The sequence below is a fragment of the Macaca nemestrina genome (genome assembly GCF_043159975.1).
Source record: "Macaca nemestrina isolate mMacNem1 chromosome Y unlocalized genomic scaffold, mMacNem.hap1 SUPER_Y_unloc_1, whole genome shotgun sequence".
Taxonomy (NCBI): domain Eukaryota; kingdom Metazoa; phylum Chordata; class Mammalia; order Primates; family Cercopithecidae; genus Macaca; species Macaca nemestrina.
Window position 1 is genome coordinate 347,092 of NW_027257582.1, and position 23,192 is coordinate 370,283.

A 23,192-nucleotide genomic window follows, 5' to 3' on the forward strand; every position below is an offset into this window, starting at 1 on the left:
CAACACGGCACAAGTATACATATGTAACAAACCTGCACGTTGTGCACATGTATACTAGAACTTAAAGTATGATAATAACAAAAAAGAAGAAGAAGAAGAAGAAAATATAAAATCAAAGTGTGTGTGTGTTTTTTTTTTTAATTTTTTTCTGGAAAGATGGTTTATCATTGTTAATTTCTCAAAGAGAGGACTGAGACTCTAGATTTTAAGATATTTAGCAGCATTTCTAGCCTCTCCGGGCTAGATGCTAGTAAGAGCCTTACCAATTCCACTTCCAGTCATGAACAAGGCCCAGGGTAAAGTTAGGCAAAATCTACTGACCTACAGAAAGCCTAGCCAGTCACATGGACTGTCTGTTACCTCTATGAACTCATTGTCTACAACTGTTTCCCTTCCCACATTCTGCTCTAGCCACAGTAACCTGGCTGTTTTTCAAACAATTTCAGCAGGCTTCTGGTGGGGGTCATTACACTTGTCGAACTTGATGCATGCTTACATGATTATTCCCGTACTGTTTTATTTAGATATTTACTTCAAAGTCACTTTGGAGACAAATTATTGTATGCTTCTTTCACTTGAAACCAAGATGTACTCACAATAGAGAATTTTGCCTCATGTGTTTTATATGAAATTGACTGTATCAATTAATACAAAGAAAACAAAAAACTTTATGGTATAACCACTAAAGCAAAAAAAATAGTAATGTCTATAAACCGAAATTAAAAATGTAACATTTAATGTCAGCATTTGAAACAACATTTTCATGGGACAAAAATGTAGATCTTGTAAATAAAAGCAAACTCTGAGATTAGAAAAAAAATATTTTTTTTATTTTTTTTTATTTTATTTTATTTTTGGATGATTTATTTTTATTTCTTTATTTTATTTTATTTATTATTATTATTATACTTTAAGTTGTAGGGTACAAATAGCGCTTCACAAATAAAACTGACACCAAAACTGCAGAGCAGGCAGGGTCAAACCATTCAGAGAAACCTCAAGCCAATCAAAAGCTCTCTACAGCCAGGAAAATAATATTTCACATCAACCAAGCAAACACTTAATCAAGAGAGACAACTTTATAATTGCAAATTGTCTGGATTGCCATACTGCCTCCTGGACACAGTATCAATGCCAAGGAGTTAGGATTTTAATACGTCAGCTTTCAACCATGAACACACAAAAAAGTTTACTGTAAATGAGGCGTGGTTATTTTGCTCGATACTAAAATTACTTCATAAATTCAAGTCCTGTTTGATGATGATACCATTATTTGCAGGACAGAAAGATTGCTCCTTACGAAATCTTTTTCTAAAATAGAGATTTGGCCCGTGGAGCCAAATACGTGTAATTTCCTGCTTAGACACACATACATGTTTACTTTTCTTTAAATATTTGCTTGTTGTTACCATTTTTATTTTTATTTTTTATCTTTTTACATCTCTCACTCTTTGGGTTCTCTTTACAAGGAAATCACGTGTGTTTAAAATCTCTTTCATCATTACCTTTTGTCAGATAGTTACAGACATTCCAAATAAAGTCATTATTTATTTTTCTGATATGACTGAAAAAATGTTTTGAAGAGATATGCATATAAATAACTTCTTATTCTGAAACATAATCAGTTAGTTTTATTCAATTTTTTTCCTTAATTTTTCAAGGTAAGTTTCACATAATATAAAATTACATTTCAGTATACAATTCAATGGAAGTTAATCTGTTTATGATGTTGTACAATCATCATCTATCTCTAGTTCCTAAATATTTCTATCACATAACAGGAAACACCGTACCTACTGAAGAGTTCTTTTAATTTCCCAGCCCCTGACAACCGGTGGCCATGACTTTTTACCACATGGGTTTTGCACTGCATCAGTTTTCAATCCAACGTGCCAAAGTGATAGAGGTTTTAAAATCGTTCATTGTTCTTTTTCTTTTTCATTTTGCAATTACCAGGCCTTAATCTCCTCTCATCAGTCTAGTAAGAGTGTGTGTGTGAGGGAGAAAATTACATTTATTTCAGGGATTGAGGATATTATTTTCTTATTTATTTATATGCTGTTGCAGAGATGAGATTTTTGCATCTTACACTGTGTAGGTGAGCAGTCTAGATTTTATTTTCACTGGTTACATTTCTCAGACTGGGAAGGAAACATTTTGGGCCAGATTTTTGTTGGTTGCTAGGAGACCAAAGCCCTCTTGTGATGTCATTGCTACTCAGCTTGGGAACCATGGTGATGGTCTAGATTATTTTACCTGCCTAGGACTCCTGAAGTAGCATTTGAAGCTGCAATCTCAAAAACCATGCAGGCTGGAACAGCGGCTAAAGAAATATTTATTTGAGATGGAACATGGTTCTTCAGAAACTCAAGGTTTTTCTCCCAAAGATGAATTAACTGTTTCAGAAGCCTCCACTAGGTCTCCATTGTGTGAGCACACATTCTCTGGGGACTCAGACTTAAGGTCAATGATTGAAGAAAATGCTTTTCAGGTTTTGTCGCAAGGATTCTTGTTAAAAAGGCCATGTTACACAGTTTGTGTCTCTGAGCCAGATAAAGATAATGATTTTTTTTCTCTGACCTTTCCCAGGAAACTTTGGAAAATAGTTGAAAGTGACCAATTCAAGTCTGTTTCATGGGATGAGAATGGAACTTGCATAATGATTAATGAAGAACTCTTCAAGAAAGAAATTTTGGAAAGAAAGCATCCTTACAGAATATTTCAAACTGACAGTATCAGAAGCTTTGTTCGACAGCTCAACATTTATGGATTTAGTAAAATTCGACAGAATTTTCAAAGATCTGCCTTTCTACCCACCTTTCTGGCCGAAGAGAAAGAATCCTCTGTCTTAACCAAGGTACTTAACATATTTCAGTTACCAATTTACATAGAGTATAATGGTAATTTTACTTTGTACATCAGTAAATACGTTAATACATGCAGTATGACAAGATTTTGAAAATTATGTAAAATATTAAGGTAAAAATTATTTATTTTTTTTGAAATTATTGAGTTTAGCTTGAGCATTAAACTTTCAAGGTTTTAAGAAATGTTGGTAACAATTTTGAATCTTACCACTGAACTCCAAATAAATGTACCAAAGCCACTTAATGAAATGTTGCTATTAATATATAACATGTTTTCCCTTGAGGGCTTAACAACTTGAGTGCTTTTTTCCAAAAAGCACATTTGTAAAAATAGTAAACAATGTTCATGAATTATTTGATGACAGTAAGTTTGTGTGATGAAGCAGAAATCTGAAATTTATTGCGTTACGTTTGTTATTGTCACTTGTCCCTTGGTTTAAAGTGGCACTGAATTACATTTTTCTTTTGTTTTAGTTAAAGTGCTATTATAATCCACATTTCAAACGTGGCTGTCCCCAACTTTTAGTAAGAGTGAAAAGAAGAATTGATGTTAAAAATGCTTCACTTACACCTACTTTATTCCATGAAGATTTCAACCAGAAGCATTTTAGAGCAGGGGCTAACATGGAGAATCATAATCCTGCCTTAGCTGCCGAAGTTAGTGAAGAAAGTTTATTTGCAACCTCTACAAATTTAAATATGTCTCTAACAAGGGAATCTTCTGTCGGAAAGATAATTGCTAGTTCATCTGACCCAATTATAAGTGGTTTCCTTCCTCCTTCACGTTCAACCTCAATTGGACCATCAGAGCAAAGTGCAACAGATCAACGTGCCATTTTAAATCAATTGAGCACTATTCATATGCACTCTCATAGCACATACATGCAAGCAAGGGGCCGCATTGTGAATTTTATTACAACCACAACTTCTCAATACCACATAATATCTCCCTTTCAAAACTGTTTTTTGGGGCTGACACTAGAATCACCTGCTGTTCCAACAAGATATCCTGTGGTATCAGTCAATCAGGCTCCACATCCTAACCTGCTACCAGCAGGCAACCGGTGGTTGCAAATGTCTACGATAGCTGATATATCATCTAGCCCTCTTTCCAGGCCAGCTACTCAACCATCACCACTGGACAAATATCACACTAATTACAACTGATCTTCCATTAAAACTGTACCAAATTATGCGTGACAACAGAGACTAACGTTTACATTGACCAAAAACATAACAATAATAATAAAGATTTCCGCAATTATCTTATTGAGCAATAAAATTGCATGTTTACTTTTATGTTTGCTTTTTTTATTTATGAAAGTATAATTAAGAGTAAAATGGTGTTTTGTTTCAGTGGCAGGCTATTGTATATGGATCATTTGAAAGGAAATGTTTCATGTGTCTTTGTAAGTTCCCTAGTTTAGTTCTCTGAAGAGGAAGAAACAATAGTCTTTGGGTTCATTTGCTGTTGAAACAACACAATACCACTGCCTGGGTAATTTGTCAAAAGACTTATTTTGCTTATGGTTCTGGAGGCAGGGAAGTCCAAAGGGCTGCATCTGATGAGATCTTCTTTGTATGTTACAACATGGCAGGATGGCCCCATACGATGAAGGACATGCAATGAACAGAAATTCGGGGTAAAACTCATCCTTTGACCCAAAGCCCACCCACACAACACCTAACTTATGCTCCAGATAATACTCTCTGTCATGAGGTTGCACCCAAATGGCTAAGCACCTCTTAAAAGTCCCACCTGTCAACACTATCACAATGGACACAGAATTTCAACGTGAAAATTGGAGGGACATACCAAACAATGACAGCAGGCAAGGGAAGAGAAGTAACTGGAGTTGGGAAAAAGGATAAGTGACTTCTCAATTAATCTGGCATAAATAAAATGAAGGCATAAATTTGGATGGCACAAAGGGAATAGACGCTCACATAAACACACAAAGACACATACAGACAGACAGAAAATTTAGAGAAAGGTTAACACACACTATATACTTCAGTATTTTCTCAATTACATTTCACCAGTTATTTTAAAGTCGAATTTTAGTTGGCAAAGATTTTCGTCATTGCAGTTCATATCTAGTGAGCTCAGTGACCACGATCACAATTATTTGTGTCATCACTCAAACAATAAATTTTATATCATATTATGCTCTCGGATTGCATCATTGTCAGCACATGGTGGAATTTCACAGCTGGCAGTAACCGTTAACCTTTCTGATCTTACATTAAAGCATTCCAACATGTTTGTGTCTTTAATTATCTCCTGTTAGAGTCCACCTTTCATGTTTTCTAACACACATTTTCTTGCTGCTGCTGCTGCTGCCTCTCCTTCTCCTTCTCCTTCTCCTTCTCCTTCTCGTTCTCCTTCTCGTTCTCCTTCTCCTTCTCCTTCTCCTTCTCCTTCTCCTTCTCCTTCTTCTTCTTCTTCTTCTTTCTTCTCTGAGAACACCTCACTATGTTACCCTGACTGGAGAGCAGTGACATTATTTCAGTTCACTGCAACCTCAACCTCAGCGTTCAAGGAATTCTTATGCCTCAGCCTTTTGAGTAGGTAAAATTACATATGCCCATCATTCTGGACTAATTTTTATGTTTTTAGTAGAAATGGGGTTTCACCTTGTTGGCAGGATGGTCTTAATTCCTGGCCTCACGTGATCCACCCACCTTGGCCCACAAGAGTGCTGGGATTACAAGCTTGAACTACCAAACCCCACCTCTAATTTTCATCACGTTGTCTGATGCTCCATGCAAAATCAGATTTAATTGCTTTTGTCAGGATTTAATATCTTTTAGATTCTGGGTCCATATCCTCAACATGGCTGAACAAATCCCTTCCAGATCTGATATTTGTTTTCCTTTCATCTTCATCTTTCTGTTTCACCACAGTCAGACATTCAGACAGCTCCACTTTCAGACATGACCTTATCCATCTGGTACCTTTGGTCCTATCATTTTCTTGGAGATAAAAGTCTCTCTCCCTATTTGCCTACTTAAGATTCCTACAGCACAGACATCACTCCTTCCAGGAGGTGTTTCTTATCTATCACATTAGTTTTCTTGTCTGCCTGTCTATCTGTCTTGGATACCCAGCACTGATGTAACACAGTACGTGAAAAATATATATATCTGTGTGTGTGTGTATGTGTGTGTGTATATACATTCCTCTGAATATATGTGTATGTGTACGTGTGTGTGTGTGTGTGTGTGTGTGTGTGTGTGTGTATACACCAGCACTTTGGGAGGCCGAGGCGACTGGATCACCTGAGGTCAGGAGTTTCAGACCAGCCTGACCAACATGGAGAATCCCTTCTCTACTAAAAATACAAAATTAGTCCAGTATGGAGGCACATTCCTGAAATCCAAGTTACTCGGGAGGCTGAGGCGGGGCAATCCCTTCAATCCAAGATGTGAAGCTTGCAGTGAGCTGAGATAGCATAGCATTGCACTCCAGCCTGGGTAACAAAAGAGAAGCTTCATCTCAAAAAAAGAAAAGGAAAAAAAGAAAAGAAAAGGAGAAAGAAGAAGAGATGAGAAGAGAAGAGAAAATAAAATAAAATAAATGATTTTCTGCCTACTTTGGCTTTATGGGGAATCAGAGCATCACTGACCTCTAATAAGAGAAGACTGGCTCCACACATGGCTTCACAGAAGTGGTAACACAAGTTTTTGTTGTTGTTGTTGTTGTTTGTTTGTTTGTTTTTTCTGGTGTGTTTGTGTGGAGTAGCTTGGCTATTACCCCTTGAAGTGTTTTGTGTGATTGTGTGTGGTTAGGTCATCTTCTCTGCGTCCTTTGTCTGAGAGAAAACAATTTTTTCTTGAGGTCCTTTTTATCTGTGCCTATTGGAGATTCTGGATTGGAAACTTCTACAGTCTGTCATTGGCAACATATGGAAGAGAATAAGAAAACTCAGTAAAGTGACCACATTATCACTCTTCAAGTCCTGAAGTCCCTAAAGAAAGTGTCTTCCCTTTCTACCTTTCAGAACCTGTCCTTGTGTTTTGTCATAGTATCTGTGGTGTTTTAGATGTTCACAGGAAACACTGGGTTATTGCATTATAACTGGAAATCCTAGGAAGTGAAAATTTGAGGACAGCTTTAAAAGTACCATGCAAACTAAATCTCATGATGCAAAACATCAGAAGATATGATTACAGAGAATGACATGGTGTGATTTACCTACAATAAAGTGATTTTTATGAAATAAAGTCTTCACCCAAATTAAATAATCTCAAAGAAGTCTTCTGAGACCAGTTCGGTTGTGGAGACCCTAATTCAGTGGCGTTAGAGGAATTAAAGACCTCCACACAGATATATAAAGTGCAGAGTGTTAATCAACGGACCGAAAGCCTTCAGAGATGAGAGCCATGAACACGGTTTTACCCACATATTTGTTGGCAGCAAGCCAGTGATACGCATTGTTTCTATAGGCTGTAGATTCACAAAAGTGTGAGACAAAAGGAAGGATACTCACTAGTTATCTGCAGCAGGTACATGTCCTTGAGGCACAGATCACTCATGATATTGTTTATGGTTCAGGAATGCCTTAAGCAGTTTTCTCCCCTGGGTGGGCCAGTGGTTCCTTGGCCTCATTCCAGTAAACCCACAACCATCAGCCTGGGCATCATAGCCATCACAGGCATGTCAGAGTGCTTCAGAGATTTTGTGTATAGCCGGTTTGGGGGCCTATTGCCAGATTTGGGGGCGGGTTCCCAACATGTTCCCCTATTTTGTTTTTCCAAGGAGATAAAAGCAAAGGTGGCTTTCTTCTTCTTCTTCCTCTTCTTCTTCTTCTTCTTCTTCTGCTTCTGCTTCTGCTTCTGCTTCTGCTTCTGCTTCTTCTGCTTCTGCTTCTGCTTCTGCTTCTGCTTCTGCTTCTGTTTCTCCTCCTCCTCCTCCTCCCCCTCCCCCTCCTCCTCCTCCTCCTCCTCCTCCTCCTCCTCCTCCTCCTCCTCCTCCTCCTCCTCCTCCTCCTCCTCCTCCTCCTCCTCCTTCTTCTTCTTCTTCTTCTTCTTCTTCTTCTTCTTCTTCTTCTTCTTCTTCTTCTTCTTCTTCTTCTTCTTCTTCTTCTTCTTCTTCTTCTTCTTTTTAATACGGTGAGCTACTTCTCACAGGAGTCAGGATCTGTATCTGCAGACTATACAAAGACAAACAACACAGATTAAAAGCACAATCATCATTGAAACCACAGAGCCTCCAAGTGTTTTATCCATGTTAATGGGTTAGTAGCTATTAATCCTTCTGCAGCTCCATCAAGCATCCATGTTCCTGGCATTAAGATCAATTGTGCCTGGGATACTTTAAATATTTGTTCTTTTTAATTTTGTAATATCCAAAGACATGTTTGTAGAGTGTCCATCTAGAGGCTTTTTTATTCTTTCCCAAATTTTGATCTTGTTAAGAGTCATTAATGGTTTCCCAGTTGCTTCTGTTTAGCTCCTAGAGCAGGCCATATCATCTGATGTTGAGGTGCCATTATACCGCCATGCTTCCAGAGGAACTCTTGTCATATTTCTTACCATTTCTAACATCTGAACATTTTGTTCAGACCAGTTGAACATAGTGACTTTGGCAGGCAGACTGTGAGGTGAAATGTCAGCTAAACATCCCCTTAGAGGACAAATCAAACGTGATGCCATAGGAATCGTTGCACAGCACCTCTGCCTGTTCTGCAGTTCAATTTTACCAAACAAGTAAGTTCATTGTTTCTGGCCCTGTCAAATTCTGTTTGCAAATAGGTTTTTGGGGGTGGTGTGCCTCAATTATAGTAGATTTATTATCATAAATACTGAGACGTGTAACTGTGTCATCGCTGCTAGAAGAATACTCATTGCATTAGTGATCACCACTGTCATAGCTCTCATTAAATTACTCATCATGACTGGATGTTCCACTTTCCTCAGGTTTTCTTCCACCATCTGTGACAGCTTCTTGATCTGTCCCCAGGTAGGTGGCCATGTTCAATGGGTGTTGCTCGTGATAATTGCAGTACTCCTCAGCATCAACTTAGACAACCCTGCCACCGATGGTTCTTTGGGATCCTCTCAAAACCTCTTCCTGGGTGTCTCGCTCATAGTGGAGCCTTAGATGTCTCAATGGTGCCCACGTTGGGAGTTGACTCTCTCCTGGAGAAACACAAGCATAACCTCTACCCCATGTTATTATTTTACCTACTTCACAAATTTCTGTCACTGGATCTCTCCACCAAATCAGTTTTTCTGCTTCTGTCTTTGCAACTGGCTTCTGTAAATGCTCTTCAGCTGCTGATAGCACCTGGCCTCTAGACAGGCTCAAAAAATTTAAAGTCAATAATGCTAGATTCAATTGCATATGTGGTGTCCAGTAGTCCCTGTTTTCCCCTTTTGCTTTTGCAACCACTGTTTCAGGGAGAGATTCATTCTTTCCACTATGGCTTGTCCTTGAAAATTATGTGAGATACCAGCAATGGGTTCAATATTCCGTATAGAGAAAAATATAGCTGGGGCCGGGTGCGGTAGCTCAAGCCTGTAATCCCAGCACTTTGGGAGGCCGAGACGGGCGGATCACGAGGTCAGGAGATCGAGACCATCCTGGCTAACCTGGTGAAACCCCGTCTCTACTAAAAAAAAATACAAAATACTAGCCGGGCAAGGTGGCGGGCGCCTGTAGTCCCAGCTCCTCGGGAGGCTGAGGCAGGAGAATGGCGTGAACCCGGGAGGCGGAGCTTGCAGTGAGCTGAGATCCAGCCACTGCACTCCAGCCTGGGCAACAGAACGAGACTCCATCTCAAAAAAAAAAAAAAAAAAAATATATATATATATATATATATATATATATATATATATATATCTGGAGCTTCACTAGTATAGCCTGAGATAATGTCTATTTTGATAGAGGCCAGAATGCCCATGAAGACAAAACACTGCGAAAGGTGACATTTAACACAGGCAGAAGACTCTCCTGATTGGCACGTAGCCCAAAGTGAGAAAAGGTGTTTACACACACATGTACATAAACTAGTCTTCCAAATGAGGGAACATGTGTGACATCCACTTGCCAAAGAGAATTAGGTTCCAATCCTCGAGGGTTAACTCCTCCTGTAGAAGACGAGGAATGCACGATTTGACAAGTTGGGTATCGCTGGATAATAGCTTTAGCTTTTCTCCAGGTAATGTTGTGTCTTTGTTTGAGACGAAAGACATTCACATGGGTTAAATTGTGAAAGTGTTTGGCATTAGATATTGTAGCAGCAACTAGGCGATCAGACATTTGATTCCCCACAGTCAAAGGTCCTAGAAGAGGTGTATGAGCTCTTCTATGAGTAATGTGAAAAGAGTGCATTCTACCCCTAGCTGCTGTTTGTACTTGGGTAAATAAAGTCATCAATTGCTCATCAGTGTGGAATCATAGCTGAGCATTTTCAAGTAACTGTGTAAAGTGAACCACATGTGAAGAATCAGAAGTCACATTTATAGGCATATTAAAAGAAGTTCCTACCTCAATTATAGCTGCAAGCTCCGCCTTTTGAGCTGAAGTATAGGGCATCCAGAAAACTTTACCTTGTGCCAAATAAGAAGCTTTACCATTAGTAGACCCATCTGTGAAGATATTTTTAGCATTTCAATGGGTTTACATTTAGTTATTTTAGGGAGAATCCAAATACTTAATTTCAAAAATTGAAATAATTTTGTTTTTGGAAAATAGTTATCAAGAATACCTATAAAGTCAGCTAAATGGGTTTGTCAAGTAAGACTATTTATAAAAGCCTTCTGTGTTTGTGCCTTTGTAAGGGGGAAAATAATTTTTCCAGGATCATATCCATGTAATTTAACAATCTGAGTTCTCCCATTTCCTATCATAGTAGCAATTTGATCAAAATAAGTAGTCAAAGTCCATGAATTACTATGTGGAGGAAAAATCCATTCTACAAGAGATTTCCCTTGAACAACCAACACCAGTAAGTGAATGCTGAGTTGAAAAAATTAACAAATCTAGAACCAGAGCACACACTTGTCCCATTGTTACCCTGACGCTTCCGAACTCCCCTTCTTACTCACCATGGGGATTGCTTAAGAGCACCCAGGTGTCCTCCAGTGTGGTTCCACATTCTCCAAACATCACTCTGGCGAGCCTTTGAACTGGATTTGAGCCACCTATGTGGTCACCACTTGCCGAGGCGAGCTCGGTCGTGCAGACAGTAACCCAGTGGTGCTAGTTGCCTTAAAGACCCACACACAGAAAGATAGAGTGTGGAGTGGCAATTGGGGACTGAAAGTCTCTAGAGCTGAGAGCCACGAACAGAGTTTTACACACATATTTATTGACAGCAAGCCAGTGATAAGCATTGTTTCTACAGATAAAACAGGAGACAAAGGATGGGCTCTGGCTAGCTGTCTGCAGCAGGAATATGTCCCTGAGGCCACAGATCGCTCATCCTACTGTCGCCCGGAGTGTGCCAGGTGTTCCCTGCCCTCATTCTGGTAAACCAACAACCTTTAGCATGGGCATCATAACAATCACAAGCATGTCACAGTGCTGCAGAGATACTGTTTATAGCCAGTTTTGGGGACAGTCTATAGCCAGATTTTTGGGTCTGTTCCCAACAAAGTCTTTATAATATATGTAAAATAGTCAATGATGTATAGAATATTAATAATATAGGTCAATGGAAAAGTAATAAAACACCTGTCCTACACTTGGAAATAAAATAAAGCTGGCAAGGCTTCCAGAATATAAAAGCAAAAATATGTTCTTCCTCAATTGCAGAAGGGTTATAGTAAAAATACCTATATTAGCGGTTTTATTTGTTAAGTGACAAATATTTAATAGAAGTCAAGCACTTATTTCTAATTCACTGAAGCAAAGTTAAAAGTTGCCAAAGCAACTGTTGTGAAAGCCAGAGATTGTAAGTGTAAGACAAATTTTTAAAAAAATCACACTGACTATCAAGAAAAAAAAAAAAAATCACTGAGGTTTGGGCTCCAACAATATTAGCTTGAGATTAAACTTGGTAGTTCATTGAAACAGTCAACGAGGAGTATATTTAGATATATTCGCAGGAAAGGGACCATTTCTGTGTTCGATGGGGTTGGGCTCCCTGCCTAAATAATTGGTGAAAGAAAGTGTGGTTCAGGCATTTAGGTAAAATATTTAAGTCAGTACAGAAAGTCATGTCCCACAGATATTAGGAACTAACACAGAGTGAGGTTTTTAATGAAATCCAAAGAGAAAAGATTTTTATCTCAACCTCTATTGTGTGGAATATTCAAGACTGAGGATAGATTTTTCCTGTTACCCACAAAATAAAACTACCCCCAAAGCAGAAACTGGCATAAAATACTAGGTTAAACAATTAAGTTCCTAAACATCTGAAAAGAGTAACATAAAACTGCCTCCCTAAGAATCATTTAACACCCAAGAACTAAAGATTGCTTTACCACTCCACAGACAACATTAAGAATTCACTGATGGATGTTCCATGTCCTAAGGGGTAGCCAAGGAAGACTTGGCTTAAGGCTCATACTCAAGCAGAAGAAGTTGAATCAAAATAAGTCTTCATCCACAAGTAGGTTTAGGTGTTCTCTCAGCAGAAGAAATGGAGTCTAAAGGCAAAAACCCGTGGGTAGGAGGACAAAAATAATTGTTTTAAATAGACAATTATACATTTTTGAAAAATGAAACACATACTACAGGAACTAAAATAATTTTTTTTCATTTGTTTGTTTCTTATGCAGTACATTCTGCACAAGTACAGCAAGAATAAATTCTTTCCTAAGTATATCTGTAAGTAAGTTTGCCAGGTGCAGGGGGATAATGATAAAGTTGAAATGCCACATTTCAACTAAAATTTTGGTTACCTGTTGACATACAACAAAAAAATTGGTTTTCAGTATGAGCCTGTCCTATGTGATATTGAAAATATTACTAAATTGATAGAATATTGAGAGTTATACTAAAATGTTATTTGTTGATTATTTAAAAAGAAAATGTAACTGGTAATCCTGTATTACATCTGGTGACCATAGATGAAACAGGAGTTAGGAAAGTTGAACTCTGTGGTGGAAGATTTTATATACATTTGCAAGAAATAACAGAAGACAAAAATACATAGAAAGGGAAACACACAGATTACGAAAATAATCTCTACACAAAATAGGTATCCACATAAGTTATCATTTACTCAAAATACATTTTTTAACTCACAAAGATTATGTCAATATTAAAGACTTATCAAAAGACCAAGGCAAAGAAACACAAGGCTAGTTTATTTTACCAAAGAGGAAAGTAAATCTCAAAATAAAAGAGGTATGCAGGAAGATTTTATGTGTGTGTCTTTTTTGTTTGTTTTCTGAACAGGGCTGGAAATATGTTTTCCTTTATTTAAAAAACGCCAACCAATTGGCTCCTTCTGATTAGCTCAGAAAGTGTAAAAGTATGGTGATTAATGTCCAAAGCAGGAAAGAAAAGATATAAGTAAAAAAAGTAAATGAATACAATTAGAAAAACAGGTGGTGGGTGGGGAGAGGTAGAGAAGAACAAAATCAGATGGGAGGCAAAGGGAGAGACAAAGAAAATCTACGGTAAATAAAAAACTGAGCAGTAATTGGTTATGTAGATAAAAGAGTAAGCATATTAGATGTAAGCTGTTTAATCTCATATGTTAAAACATAAAGTACTCTAACATTAGATTGATAAAAATCTGCTTTCACCTAGGAGTAATCACACTGAAATATTGAAAATAAAGATTCGGAGAAAAGTAACAATTGTGTGTTTAAAAACTTAGGCCACTGTTATTACATAAGGCAAAGATGAAATTTAGAGAAAATGCAAGGAATAAAGAGGGACAACTATAGATAACTTAAAAGGCAACAGACAAAACATGAAATATCAATATATAAAAAATAAAGATAACAGTCACAAATGTGAATTCCTCAGTAGTGTTCCCTCAATATACACCTGAGACAAATTTTATGAATGTCTATTTATGAAGACAAGTCCCAATTGCAGTGAGAGGTGTTATAGATATTACTCATCTAGACAGATGAGTATACAGATATTTAGTACTTAATAGAAATCCTTTCAATGTTTGTGTAGTTACTTTTCTTCAGTTTCTGCAGTACAGATGTGTATTTCACCAAACTAATGTAGATGTTCAAATACCTCACTTTCTGTCTCAAGCTGCTGGGATGTACCTCCAAGGAAAACTTTCCAGTAGTTAAATCTTTTTCTTTAGAACAAATATTGGAGGTATTACCTTAGCACTTTTAAAAGGCAACACTTTGTCAAAATGATTGTTCATACTTTGGAAATTTGTGGCATATTCACATTTATTGCTAGAGTAGTTCTGCCAGCACACTCATTGGAATGTGTGATACTCCTTAATAGGGACCTGTGACATACCACCAGCGGGGGATGTGACCACGAATTCACATATATGCCATCTGTCCTCAAATAACTGCTATCTACATAGGAAATAAAATGGAGTTGGTGTGAAGTTTCCTTTTTTTTTTTTTTTTTTTTTTTTTTGAGACGGAGTCTCGCTCTGTTCCCCGGGCTGGAGTGCAGTGGCCGGATCTCAGCTCACTGCAAGCTCCGCCTCCCGGGTTCCCGCCATTCTCCTGCCTCAGCCTCCCGAGGAGCTGGGACTACAGGCGCCGCCACCTCGCCCGGCTCGTTTTTTGTATTTTTTAGTAGAGACGGGGTTTCACCGGGTTAGCCAGGATGGTCTCGATCTCCTGACCTCGTGATCCACCCGTCTCGGCCTCCCAAAGTGCTGGGATTACAGGCTTGAGCCACCGCGCCTGGCGGAAGTTTCAATTCTTACAGCTGATATTTATTAATCTTTCCTCAAAGATAATGTGATTTGTATGACCGACTTTTCAAATTAACTTTTCTTCCCAAGTCCAGGCCCTATTGATTTCCTCAGCCGAGAAGAAAATATTTTTCAAAAATGCAATAATTAGCTACAATTATGCTGACTCTTCTACTAAGGAATTCGGATTCTGACTCATTGATAAGCTTTCCAGAAGTAATTTTTTAATCTGCTACTAAAAGATCTGGATTCTGACTCATTGACAAACTTTCCAAAAGTTATTTTATAATAAGTTATGGATTTCAACAACACACTCATCCAGTTTTCATTATCCTTGGGAAATAAATGCCAGATCCACCTTAAGGAGTAAGTTTTTTTTTTTCTAAGAATTTATAACACAACCACAGACCCAAGTATCTTTCATGGAATTTTGTTCCTTAAATATTTTTATTGATTAAAAGGGTTACCTTATTAAAATGACCACCATTTTCAACCATTTTTCAGTGGTCTGGGTACACAGTTTCATGACCACTTTCTAAAACCTCATTTCAAGCTGGCCACAGACCACTAATCTCTTACTTTTATGGATTTGAAGACATATTTTAAATTAGGGCTAGTATTTAATATTTTTTACCTAAAACTTTATTTCCTGGAATAATAAAGTTTGATGTTCAGCAAGAAATCTACCTGAGTTAAGCCAATTTCAAAACAAGTTTGTCTTCTGCATTATTGTTGTGTTCCAGACATTCAGTGACTATAGGTACTGGGTATTAGTGATGGTAAACTTTGTGTTCTTCATTATGAAATAATCTATGTAACTGTTGGGTACATCAGTGTTTTTAAACGCACTGCTAAATATAGGATTAACTATGCATATTCATGTTAAGAATTAACTTGTGATTTGGCTGTTTCCTGGATTTTATAATATGCATGTGCAGAAATGTATTCAAAATTGAGGAAGCAAGCATACCATTATCTGAGTACTTATAAACTTGAACATCAAGTATCATATATCTTTTTTTTATTATCATTGAGAGACGTTCCCTTCTGTGTAGAATGGCTGTCTCAGTGTTTTGTTTCCATTTGCAAGACAGATTTAACTATTTTATTTTTCCAGCAGTGCTGGTGCATCAGAGTCCAGTGTTCTAGAAGAGGCAGTGTCTCAACGCTAATTTTACATTCCTCATTCTGGTAGCTACAGGAATTTTTGAAAGTATTGTTTACGTAGTCTGATATTTTTTATATAAAGAGTAATAAATTTTGCTATGTATAAATTTTCATAATCTAAAAGTGAATCAACATTTTCAATCCTTGAATCCCAGGATTTTTGGGAGGCCGAAGTGGGTGGATAAGGAGTTTGGGAGGAGGTTGAGGCCAGAGAATGGTGTGAATCCAGGAGGTGGGGCTTGCAGTGAGCTGAGATTACACCATTGCACCCAGTCTGGGCAACAGAGCACGAATCCGTCTCAAAACAGACAGATAGATAGATAAATAAATAAATAAAAACATTTTCAATCAGTGCCATGGGATTCCTGAAGTTCTAATCAAGGGTTGCAATACATATTTGTAGATAATAGTCAATACTTATACATGCTTCTTTTAAGAATCTATTGGGGTGGAAACAGTTGTGGATGTACTGAGAGTAATGAAATAAAATTATAGCTTCATTTACTTGCCTTTTTACCATGTATAAATCCTATCTTTCTTTGTCCTCAGTATGACGTCACTTTTGAACAATGTGCATGGGAAAGATTTCACATTGTTGTAAATATCAAGTCTGTGAATGCTACTTATTTCTGTCAAAAATCTCCTCAGAAATTTGAGAAAATATTATAAGCCACTGGTACTGTATTGGACATAAAAGTGCAGCTAGCACTTCTGTGTAAAGTTATAAGTTTTCTGACTATTTTTGCAATAAATAAAATCCATCTACCTGTAAGATTAACAAGGCTTAAACTTGGGCAGAGTACAACAGTAAGGGCCCCTCTGTAGTTGGTTATTTCTTCAAATCGATGGTACAAAAGTCTATGGAAAGACTTACTCAGGAATACACAGAAATCTAGTTCTAGTAGTTACTCTCTAGAGTGGCAGAACTAAATGTGCCTCAGGAATGTATTGAAAAATCTGTTTGGACTCCCTATCTGTCACAATGATTCTAAATTTGGATTCTCTGCATCTGACATTTCTTAGTGAAGCCTAGTCTTTGTCACTATTGACACATGGCCATTCCTAAATGAGGTGCTGACTCTGGATCATCCCCCTTCATTCATCCATGGAAGGAAACGAGTCTGCAGTTCAATTGGTGTGCTATTTGCCACACTACTTACTACTTTCTGTCTAAGTAACATTTTGGGCAATTATTGAATTCACATGAATCAACAAAGGAAACTGTAAATAAGACATAAGATCACCAGCAGTCCCTAAATTGTCAAACGTGATCTTGGCACAAAACCTGGGATGCTCTACAGGTTTGAGTATAGTTTTTATTCCAGGTCTGCCTTGTAAAACTTGATTTTTAAGACACGAAAATGAAGTCAATTTTAGGGGAGGAACACTGTATTTATAAACTAATGAAATACGTGAAGCCCATTCATGAAGTAGGATGAGCAAAGTTTCCACAATAAAGATGCTATCCCCATATGTTCCTGCTGCTATAACACAACACCTTAGACTGGGTAAGTCATAAAACCAGAAATGTGTTTCTTACAGTTTTACAGGCTGGGAAGTCCAAGATCAAAGCACTGGCAGGTTCAGTGTCTGGTGAAGGCCTGGTCTCTGCTTCCAAGATGGCACCTTGTTGCTGTGTTCTCGAGAGAGGACAAATAGAGTGTCCTCAAATGGCAGAAGGGCAAAAGTGCCTAGTTTCACTGAGCCCCTTTATAGGGTTGCTAATTGCACTCTTAATTGCCTCCAAAAGCCACCCACCCACTTTAATTCTATCACGCTGGAGGGTTTAAATTCCAACATATGAATTCCGGAAGGACACACACATTCAAATCGCAGGTATCAAATATAAAGACCAGAGGCCGTATCTAACTATTCATAATGCCTAGGAAAATCTGTGCTTGTATGTTTGGGGAGGAAAAAGAAAAGTGCTGGGAGAAAACGACCTCCTGTTTTACAGATGGCAGTGCTTCACTGGAGAGGAAAGAAAATAGCTTAACCTCCAAATAGTAGACCTGGAGTTGATCAATGTGATAGGTTACGCTCGTTTAAAATTTTAGGAAAAATTAAGGTTAAAAAAACAGCTCTTTTTAGTGTAATGAATGAGAAATTCTGTGACTGGAGAAGGTGTCTAACATGACTAGATTATTGTTGGTTCATACACTATAGTACCAAATAAAATTATGGGAGAAAAACACAGTAGACTAAACATAGATTTTTATTGAGAGTTTTATCTGATGACAGAGAAATGTTTACAGAGGAGTAAATATTACGTAACTTCTGGTCATATGTAACTTAGAAGCTGGGCGGTAAACGTGGTTACCAAAAGTCATCTGGTTCTTCATGAGAAAAACCTGTTAAATTATTAAGGGAAAGACCACAGTTATAACATAAAAAAGAAATAAAAAAGTGTCTCAGGTTTATTTGGTATCTTCATAATGTTCTCAATTTCTTCCCTGGGGAGTTTCTGCATTAGATTACAAGTTATATTAGGATCAATTTCACAAGTTAAAAAACTCTATCAGTTGTTTTCACAATCAGTAACTCTTAATGATTCCATAACTTCTTTCAGGCAGATTTCTAATCGTTTCTCTTGACTGACAAAATAAACGGTTAACAGTGTGTGTATGGAACACGGTGTGTTGGGAAACTAGGTACATTTCGACTTCATGACTAGACTGAAGTATGTCCATAGGGAGACTTCTTGGATCATCCTTCTTGAGCTCTGATTACATGGGGGAATGACAAGAATTTTGAAATTAGGTACGCATTAATTTTGTAAAATACTTTGCTGTAAGAACCATTATTGGAACACATAGCTCATTTAAAAACCTAAGAAATGCAGTGACTTATAAAAATGAAATTTAGCAAGTACATCAAAATAAACCATCAGGTATGCGTTTAACCCCAGGATACTTCAGACTCACAAAAAGAATATTAATGTCAGAACTCACGTACTTGTTGTATGATGATAGATCCTTTCTTTCTATTCCTAAAATATGGAGCCATCCCGACCTTTACAAACAAATTGTCTGTTCCCTCTGCATCTTGGCATGAGTACCTACATCTCAAATGTTTAAATAGGCCTCATTCACAGAGACAATTATGCGGACTTTTCTCTTCTGGTTCTAACCTCTAACAATTTTTTTAAATAAGTAAGTTAGCAATGCAAACAAGCAGAAAAATTTATAGGTTCACCTGAGGACCATGAACGTTTTTGCTCCGCCTTGTTCTACATCATCAGCAGGGACTGAGTTACTTGCAAAATTAAGAGAAAAGGAACACAGTTTCTTCTCTATCTCCACCCGCCATCTCTTCACAATCCTTCTCATGAAATTAAAATATCTGAAGAGAGAGTTGATAATTTCTGCAGGCAGAAATGCAACTGCCTCTGTTCTAGAAGAAGAAGAAGAAAAAAGTTACTCATAAAAGAGATTGCTTTCTCATATGGAATAGTAATTTCAAGATAGCAATGTTGTTTAAGCACCTCTTTATCAGGAAAGAAACAGGAAGAATAACTACTTCTCTCCTCTGGTGTATATTTTGTACCTACATGGTGGAATACGCAAACCTCTTTGGACACAATGGAAGGACATGAAGTATGTCCATTGGACACTTTATATCAGAGACAGAAAATTTCAGCTTTTTCCATTTCCTTTGAGCCCAGATGAAGAAGTGAAATGATGAATATAAAAATTTCTCAATAACACCAATGTTACTCACTATGCTGCTTAATAATTTATTATCATTATTATTACTATTATTATTATTACTATTATTTGGGGGATGGAGTCTCCCTCTGTCACCCAGGCTGGAGTGCAGTTGAGTGGTCAGCTCAGTGCAACTTCCACCTCCTGGGTTCAAGTGAATCTCGTGCCTCAGCCTCCCAAGTAGCTGCAGCTGCAGACACATTCCACCACGCCTGGCTAATTTTTGTATTTTTAGCAGATATGGTGTTTCAGCCAGGATGGTCTCGATCTCCTGACCTTGTGATCCACTAGTCTCAGCCTCCCAAAGTGCTGGGATTACAGACATGAGCCACTGCAACTGGTCAGGAATTGGTAAAGCCAGTATTATAATCTGCATTCCACCTCAGAGGCAGAACACCAAGTTATTCAGTTGAATTCCCTTATCTTATTACATTACTTTTGCTCCCTGTCGCAGGTCTGTGACAAATGGCTGCCTGTCAGAAACTTCCTCTTGTGGCCATGGCACCTACTCATCTGCTTCAGCCCTTCCCTGCTCTAGTACTGGGTAGCGGCTTGCTGACCATCTGCCTTAGTGACTAGAAATTCAGGATGTCACAAGCTTGGTTTGATTCACTGTTGTGTGATCAGCCCCAAGGAAACGGCCCAGCAGAGACAGGCTCTATATCAGATGTTACGGAGTGCTTTCCAAAGCATATTGACACTTCAATCAGAAAAATCAAGCTTCTCACAATCCCTTGCCTCTTTAAGTAATTCTGTGTGTTCCTGAATGCCATGACTATAACCAAGAAACTGCTAACCAGACGTTTTGGAAATGTTTTTATGCTGATGTATTTCTAATGTTTGGGAGGGAATAAGAGGTGGCTTCACTTGAGGAAATTTCTTTCATATTTGAGAAGTAATTACTTTGGTCCCAAAAGAAAAGGACCTAGCTGTTTGCTCATCCCCGTCACTGAGGACAAAGCTGCCACTGCGGTGGGAGTTAAGGGACAGGAGAGACCAATGCGGGGAACAGGAGGATTTTGCAAGGTGTACTTTGACTTAGTGGAATAACATTTAAAGAGTGAGCCCTGAACAAAGACAGGGCTTCACTTTTACACATCCAACCAAAGAAGGTTGGCCGGCTAGTGGCATGGAATCTGCAGGACAGACAAGCAAGCTTATAGAAGCAGAACAAATACAGTTTTAAAAAGTGTCAGGTGTTGTAATTCAGCTATGTCTCATGACCTTTGCAATTATATATGGATGGGAAAACAGGAACTTACAAAACATTTATAACTTCTAAAAGTAGTTATAAAAATTGCTCTGAGAGCAGAACAAAGAATAATGGTATGGGGTGAGTCCTAAAGAGGCGAAACTGATAAGAAAATCTTGTTTTTCTCATTCCTGCTTCTGGAACCCACTCTTTACATGCCCCCACGCTTCTGATACTGCTATCAGAACCCCAACAGGGCTTGGCTTATGGCTGGGTTTTGGAGTGAATCAGCTTAGTAGAGAGAACATGTTTTTTGTTTGTTTGTTTGTTTGTTTGTTTGTTTGATTTGAACATTGCCTGCTTCATTTCCCCTTTGATGGTTTTTATAAATGAGGTTTAATAGACAACACCGTCACCATTTAATTCTTCAAATAGGGGCGCAGTTCCCTATTTTTCAGCGGTTGATGTTTAGTTAAAGCCATTGGTTGAGTGGTGGTGTGTTTGTTCACAAGGGCCTCTACGGCTGCTTGAATGATTTTAACAAGGAGTGTAAGAGACAAGTGAGAACAGGGCAGAATCCTCATATGGCAAGAACTATTTTTACTGAGGTCTTAAGTTATTCAAGGGATGAAAACCAGCCCCTGACGAGGGAAACTGGAGGCTACCCTTCCCAGGTCTGGGTTCTAACATGGGCCAATTTTGGGGTTTTGGCAGGTATATTCTTGATGACCTTTCAGTTGGTATTAATTTCTAGGCAGCAGTTAGTTAGATTGAACTTCCCGCACACGCCTCCTTCCTGGACTAGGAGGTAGTGTAACATCAGTCTATTTTGATGATAGCATTCTTTGTTTTTGTGGCTTGTTGGGCCAGCAGATTTAGTGCCTTTTTAGTGTTATTAGTAACGATTTTCAGCACTACCTGTAACCTGATAATGTGGTAGAGCATGTAAATAGGGGTGCAGTATCCCCACATTTCATATTCTGCCCAGGTGGCTGACCCATGGTATTGGATATTTTTAGGGGGCCATTTATTGTTTTATGAACTTCTTATGATTATGTCTTTTGTTTTGTATTTGCTTTATCATAGACCGGGTACCCCAAAGATTTTCCCTGTTCTAAGGGGATTAGAAAGATGACAGCCTAATTGTTCCTAGTACACAGATCCCTGACCATTTAGTCAGCAATGGTCGATATGCCTATGGCCCTGCAGATCCGGGAGAGGCCAGAGGGCACCTGATAGGTATGGGGAGCGTTAAGTTGTTACCAAGAATGTTTTAAAGGAAGGAAATCAGGAGAATGGTCCTGGTTGGGGCGGTTTGGAATTAGTTGTACCCCAACATACCCTTTTTCCTAGCATTTTGTTATAATATTGTTGTTCTAGGCAAGTTGAGTTTCCTACTGTGTCTGTAAAGGTATTTCTTCAACAAGCAATTCAGAATTTTCTGATAATGGAGCTCTTTAAGAATGAGGAGATATGCTGGCTTCTTGCTATGTTTTCAGCCAGTTGAGCAAACAGGATTCTGGTTAAGGGAGAGGGTGCAAACAGTTTCCCATAGATATTTTTATAGAGTGATTTAAAAGCTCCGAATTTTGGGGTGGGATGAATCCAAGTCTGTTTTCTTCCCACCAACTTGTATTCCTGGAGCAGCCTTTAAACTTGTAGTCCATATGGGCAGATACAGTTTTAGGATGGTGAGATTTCCAAGATTGCAAGTTCTTGTTTTAGAATGTGTTTTTGCTGGTATTTTGGTAAGTATGACTGGCCACGATGATTGTAGGTCAGAAGACTCAATTATGCAGCTCCAGGAAGTTGTCTCTGAGAAACTGGAAAAACAAGCACGGGGTGCACATGTATTTTTGTGGCAACAATTATAGTGCTCTTCAGAATTGGAGATTATGGGAAAGGTTGAGACCATGGATGACAACTGGCATGTATTAAAGGAAAAGGACATAACTCCCCCGCAGGAGGGTGAGGTCTCGGTTTGCTGTAGCAGATTTCCTTCTTTTGACCCATGAATTTTAAAAGAAGTCCCAGGTAGGAATTTAGGGTTATAACATGCATAATGCTGGCCATTTCCTGGATCACAGACTGAGTAGGTTGTCTAGTTGTAAGTACAAGTTCCTAGGTGGGTCCCTGTACACATTTAATAAGTGTGGCATCTCAGGGTTTTGGTTATGGTGTTCCCTGACCGAGTATTGTGAGTACAGTGGGGGCACTCTTCAATGGTCTCCTTTTTGGACATGAATAAGGGGAGTATTACAGTTAGGAGGAAAAGAAGTGGGTTTAGTTTTCTTGTGTCTGGAGTAGGAACTAAGTAAAGAGTAACATATTTATACCCAGGTGGAAAGGCAGACATTTTTACCCGGGGGAGGAGGTGGAGCAAAGTGACAGACTGTGCTCGCAGTCTCATAAAACCTGATATGCTATTCAAGACCCAGTTGATGCCATC

General features: G+C 38.3%; 1 protein-coding gene across 3 annotated transcripts; it reads left to right on the plus strand.

Annotated features, from left to right (window-relative positions):
• The first annotated feature begins 2,230 nt into the window (after positions 1 to 2,230).
• Positions 2,231 to 20,346, plus strand: LOC139361193 (heat shock transcription factor, Y-linked-like). Of its 3 annotated transcripts, XM_071089705.1 has the most exons (3): positions 2,231 to 2,857; positions 8,790 to 8,832; positions 20,006 to 20,346. In XM_071089705.1, exons 1-2 carry the CDS (start codon positions 2,345 to 2,347, stop codon positions 8,808 to 8,810), a joined length of 534 nt encoding a protein of 177 aa, XP_070945806.1. In that variant the 5' UTR covers positions 2,231 to 2,344; the 3' UTR covers positions 8,811 to 8,832; positions 20,006 to 20,346. The 3 variants fall into 3 exon arrangements, with proteins under 3 accessions (XP_070945806.1, XP_070945805.1, XP_070945804.1); XM_071089704.1 differs by lacking the exon at positions 8,790 to 8,832; XM_071089703.1 differs by lacking the exons at positions 8,790 to 8,832; positions 20,006 to 20,346 and adding an exon at positions 3,342 to 4,166 and having other exon boundaries at positions 2,232 to 2,857.
• The last annotated feature ends 2,846 nt before the right edge of the window (positions 20,347 to 23,192 follow it).